The sequence below is a fragment of the Sardina pilchardus genome, chromosome 20 (genome assembly GCF_963854185.1).
Source record: "Sardina pilchardus chromosome 20, fSarPil1.1, whole genome shotgun sequence".
Lineage (NCBI taxonomy): Eukaryota > Metazoa > Chordata > Actinopteri > Clupeiformes > Clupeidae > Sardina > Sardina pilchardus.
In genome coordinates, this window is record NC_085013.1 from 1787966 (window position 1) to 1793965 (window position 6000).

The following is a 6000-nucleotide window of genomic DNA, read 5'->3' on the forward strand; positions in this document are numbered from 1 at the left end:
CTTAAAAACTAGATGGTAATGTCCCCCAGTTGTGAAGAGAAGCAAGGAAAGTCTGAAGTCTGAAGTGTCTCAGCAGTTCATCCTGAGCTGACTGTAGTACTTCTAACTGAAGCTTCTGCACCTGCCCAGCCTTGGTTTGGGGCACCACACCCAGATGACTCTCGGGCACTCGGCCACAGAGAGTGGCAGTCAGTGTATAGTGTGTTTGAGAGAGTTAGTGCTCAGTATGTTAGTGTTGTGTTTGATGCCTGTGCTGTGCAAATGATTACCATTGTGCAGCATGCCACCATTCTTGTTGGGTGTGTAGTGGAAAGGCCTGGTGTGATTAGACTGAGCTACAGCTGAATAGTGACTAACTACAAGGCTGTGGGTGATGTCATCATGTCGTCTACCATACCACACCACCACGTCTGTCAGCCTGAGTGTATCATCGCTGCCTACTCCATCTATCTCTCCACCTTTCTCTTTTTCTCTCGCTTTGTCACTGTTCACATTTTGGCACAAGGACAGATTTTAATATGCTGTCAGATACCTGATCAAGTGACTCAACCTTTCAACACCCCCTCCCTTCACATACACACACACACACACACACACACACTAACTGTCATTCATTCATTCACATACACATAGATAGCCTCTGGGTGTGCTGCCCTGTTTGAGATGGCTTTCTGTGTGTGTGTGTTTGTTTGTTTGTTTGTTTGTTTGCATGTGTGTGTATCTGTGTGCGTTTGTTTGTTTGTTTGTTTGTGTGCGTGTGCGTACATACGTACATCCGTGCGTGTGCGTGTGAGAGAGTGTTTTTTTTGTATTGAGTGCAATACTGCATCTAAATCACTGTCTACATCAGTGCCGGAGTTTAATGCTGAGAGCCCCTTCACACCATGTCACACAACCTTTAAATGGCCTACCTTCTTTAGACACATACACACACACACACACACACACACACACACACACACACACACACACACCTTGAGCCCACTTCCAACAAGTAGAATGGCTGCTGATGTGATGTGCTGGACTCTTGGTGGCGCGCGCGTTTGTGTGTGTGTGTGTGTGCGCGCGCGTGTGTGTGTCTTACTGTGTTGGAAACCAGAGTATTTGTTTGAGCTCAATCACAGGGAGCTCACCTATGCATATGGAGACATGTTCATGGAGCAGAATGCAAAGGAAATATTTAAGCACCCAGATCTGCTCCATCACCACCCCTCTCATGCATGCACACACTCAGATACACACAAACACTCACACTCTCTCTCTCTCTCTCTCTCTCTCTCTCTCTCTCTCTCTCTCTCTCTCTCTCTCTCTCTGTCTCACACACACAGACACAGACACAGACACACACACACACACACACACACACACACACACACACTTCCTTTATCTTTCTGTCTCACTCTTCCAAGACATTTGTATTTCTTCCTATACTTCCGTCATTTCTCTTACTCTCCCTCTCTCTTTCTTTCTTTCTCTCTCTCTCCTTCCCTTTTCTTCCCCGATCAGCGGGAGCCAGAGTAAAGTGCAGCTGTCGGCCAAATTGCCCTCTGATTGGCTCTTACTTAGTCTCTTCTCCCTCGCTGCATCTCAACTCTCTGATTGCAGCCAGCCATTTAGAGTCAGAGCCCGGCTCCACCATTGATTTAGGGTGGAAGGTAAGGCACGACTTGGGCGAGTCTGTGTGTGTGTGTGTGTGTGTGTGTGTGTGTGTGTGTGTGCCCGTGTGTGTGTGTGCCCTGTGTGCATGTGTGTGTGTGTGTGTGTCTGTGTGTGTGGGTGGGTGGGTGGGTGGGTGTGTGTGTGTGTGTGTGTGTGTGTGTGTGTGTGTGTGTGTGTGTGTGTGTGTGTGTGTGTGTGTGTGTGTGTGTGTGTGTGTGTGTGTGTGTGTGTGTGTGTGTGTGTGTGTGTGTGTGTGTGTGTGTGTGTTTGCGTGTGTGTTCGCGTATGTGTGGTGCAAGAAAGAGAGTATGTGCATGGGGTGGAGGGATGGGGATGGATGTCGTAGAGGCTGGGTGATTGTGTGTGCTCGTGCATGCCTCAGCCCTGATTTGCTTTAATATATAAGGGATTATTCTTATCACTCAGGCCTAAGTGCTCCAGGATGGAGGGACTGAATGGCTTATTCCCAATCAGGCGTCTTCTCTCTCAGTGTGTGTGTGTGTGTGTGTGTGGGTGTGTGTGTGTGTGGATGTATGAGGGAGTTATAATGACTCACTAGAGAGGAGCAGGCATTTTGTCATAAAAAGCAGTCAACTCTAGACAAGAAGTGCTATTGTGCCAGGACTGTGTTTGCGTTTTCTTTGAGCTTTTAAGTGAAATGTTTTTGTATGAATGTGCAAGCTTTCACATTGAATTGAAAGCAGTTGTGGGAAAACACCTGAGTTACCAATTATCGTTTGCCCTCTAACCTTTCACCCCTGCCCCCTGTGCCCCTGCAGATGCACTGAACACTAGGAACCGGCAGGTGATCTGCACCACGCTGAAAGTGCTGCAGCACCTGGTGGTGTCAGGAGACATGGTGGGGGAGGCGCTGGTGCCATACTACAGGCAGATTCTACCCATCCTCAACATCTTCAAGAACATGAACAGTAAGTACTGTACACATGGTCCTTCACACACACACACACACACACACACACACACACACACACACACACACACACACACACATCCTTTAAACATGAACACAATACAGCTATATCATACTGTACCATACATGTTCATTAACATCCATAAAACATGAACCTCAACAACACCTGCAAACACATCAGCTCACACTGTATGTCTTAAGCTTAAAAAGAAATAGAACTGCATATCTTGCAATGCATAAAAACAAGTGGACCTCACATTCCACCTGCCTGAATCCCTTTTAAGGCAAGAAAGGTAAGTTGTCATTCTTTAACCTTGAGGCATTTTCATGATATTCAGCAGTGAACCTGTATCATTGTAGCATCAGCACAGCTTGCAATGCTCAGTGAGAGACTCCATAGAGCTCAACAGTCTTGCCCTTTCTCTCGAAACAGCTCCGTTTCCAGAAATAAGTTTCCCATTCATTTCTCCAATCAACGTCTGGAAAAAGAGTATATAGAAAGACTTTTAGACCTTGACTTTGGCCAGCTATGACGTGACTCCTAATCGTGCAACATGTCGAGCAAAAAAACTGCCAGAAAAAAAAAAAGGCAAAGGTACAAGAAGACTATTTTAATTTCTGTCTGGCGATACAACTTTTAGCTTCAGCCTAGTATAGATCATTGAATTGGATTAGACCATTAGCTTCTCGTCTGCTAGCTTCATGTTTAAAAGATTTCTGGTAATTTTCCCATTTAAAACGTGTCTCCTCTCAAGTTAGAAAGTGCAATAAGACCAATTGAAAATGAAACCTGGCGTTTTTCTAGGCTGATTTGACATGGAACTACACTCTCATCTGGTGTAATAATCAAGGCTACTTGCAATCTACTGGGACTACTACTGCTTGTTGTCTATGAAGACTATTTTCAGATGCTGCGTACGATATCACTGCGCCTATGGTATGTTTGCAAGTTGCCTTGATTATTACGCCAGATGAGAGTGTAGTTCCATGTCAAATCAGCCTAGAAAAATGTCAAGTTTCATTTTCAGTTGGTCTTATTGCACTTTCTAACTTGAGAGGAGACACGTTTTAAATGGGAAATTTACCAGAAATCTTAGTCACTTTTAAACATGAAGCTAGCAGGCGAGAAGCTAATGGTCTAATCCGATTCAATGATCTATGCTAGGCTGAAGCTAAAAGTTGTATCGCCAGACTCACAGAATGGCTGGATGAACGGGAACAAGGTAAATATCGATTGTTTTGCTCAAGGGGAGGTGGAAAATGAGCATATTTCCAAAAATGGCGGAATGTCCCTTTAAAATGCTTACTCTTGAATGTAAGACAACTTTCTACTGTTTCCATTGAGTACTGTAAATTCAACTTCTAAGGTGAGAAAACAAGTTTTCATCGGATGACCACACATCGCTCTGACTTCAGGCATCCATCTTGTTCAGCAAGGAGCAAGCCATGTTAGTAATGGTGGGAGTTAAAGAGGAATAATGCAGGATTGGCGATTTCATCTCTGGTTTCGGTTTCATTTTCGTTTTCGCTCGTTTTACGCACATTTCTCTGCAGAGCTTCCCCGTCAGCTTTAGCGTGTATATTTATACATATATAGGCTATATATAAATATATAAATTGCAAGCGTGGTTCTTCTTGTTCCTTACGCGTCTCTGACTTCCAGATGTAAACAGCAAACGATCGTTCATCAGAAAGTTGCAAGGTTGTAATAGTGGATAGGGACACTAGGTGCGGGAGGAAATGTGACTGTTTTCGATAAAACTGGTCAGTCAAGCAAAACAACGATTTCTAAGCGATTTTATGACTATGAAAAAGTTGCATAGGGTCTCTTTAACATAACATAAATATTTCCATGGCAACATTGATCTCTACCAATCAAAGGCTCTGCTTTTATACATTATGATTTGGGTAGTGTAGTGTTTTAATGTGAAATCACAAACAAAACACATTTTTCTCAAGACAAGATAGATGCCCCATGAATAGCCCCATGCACTTGCTTATGTCATAGCTGGTTTAAAGTCTACATGGGCAGTTTCACTTTTACTGCTTATACTCCAGTTGTCAATGGAGAAATTGTGTTAAATTCCTACTTCAGAATTGGCGGTAGGCGGGACTTGAGCTCTAATTGTTACCCAGGTTTTAACACTCCACCCCGCCCTGTCCACATACACACACTCAATCGTACCTTGCCTCACACACATACTGTACCTTGTTTACTGTAGTTGTGGCCAAGCTATGACCTTATAGGCCTTTCATGGCCACCTCATTCCTGCTACACACACACACATTTCTTAGGACTGGCATCCGATAGCACCAGACAGTCCCTGTCCATCTGTGTCCATTGGGCCTTTGGGAGACAAAAAAGAGAAGAGTTGGTAACGCGGTAACAGTGATGCTACATTAATGTGTGCCAGAGTGATAGAAATGGCAGCTTTAGCAGCAGGAAACACCCTCTTCACCCTCCCAATCAATATCCCCACTTATCTTTGAATCTTTTGTCTCTTAATTCTGTTGCTATATTATTGGTAGCCATTTTAGTTTTTTTTTTTTTTTCAGAGAGAGCAAGGAAGGAAAGCGTACTTTATTAGCGTAGTGTGGGCCATGCACATCTTCAGTGAAAAATTAGCCTAATCGATCAAGGGTTGTAGCCATTTTAGATGTTCTGATTTCCCTGGTAGGGCGTCTCATCCACACTGGAAGAGATGTATTTACCTGTTATGCTAGTCACTCTGTCTCTCTCTTTTCCCTCTCTCTGTCTCTGACCTACTGTACCTTCTCCTCCTGACTTTCTATTGTCTGCTATCAAAGTGGATGTCCGCCAGGATGTTTCGCTGCCTTGGTTGTTATCCATGTTATTTTTCTCTCAGAGTTTTAAGGGGAGACTCTTTGGCGATTTTGGAAGCCATGCACTATACTGATCTAATTGTGGATAGAGGTTGACCTCATGACATGGCAGCGACTAACACAATTATGCATACACAGTACACAGATCAGGTTTAGGTATCTATACACACACACACACACACACACACACACACACACACAAACACACACACACACACACACACACACACACACACACACACACACACACACACACACACACACACACACACTCACACAAATATATGCCTGTCCGCACACACGCCTGTGCTGTGAGGACCTCTCCTGCCTTTGAGTGGCTCCCTGAAATAGCGTCGGTATGCAGGCTGTGTGGGAGGTGAGAAGCTCACACTGAGACACAGATCTGCCACCTGATGCTGAAGCTAGAACTGTAGTGTGGCGCTGACAGTAACAGGAGCTGATAATGATCATAATAATGATAATGAGCTTTATTTATATAGCACCTTTCATACACAAAATGCAGCTCAAAGTGCTTTACATTTGGAACATTTAACACAACAATAGAG

General features: G+C 44.1%; 1 protein-coding gene across 1 annotated transcript in view; it reads left to right on the top strand.

Annotated features, from left to right (window-relative positions):
- pacrg (PARK2 co-regulated) overlaps window positions 1-6000 on the top strand; it is a 183705-nt gene that overhangs the window by 100755 nt on the left and 76950 nt on the right. Inside the window, exon 4 of the mRNA XM_062523127.1 lies at window positions 2439-2588. Within this exon, the coding sequence (XP_062379111.1) occupies window positions 2439-2588 (150 nt within the window). The remainder of the gene's footprint in view (window positions 1-2438; window positions 2589-6000) is intronic.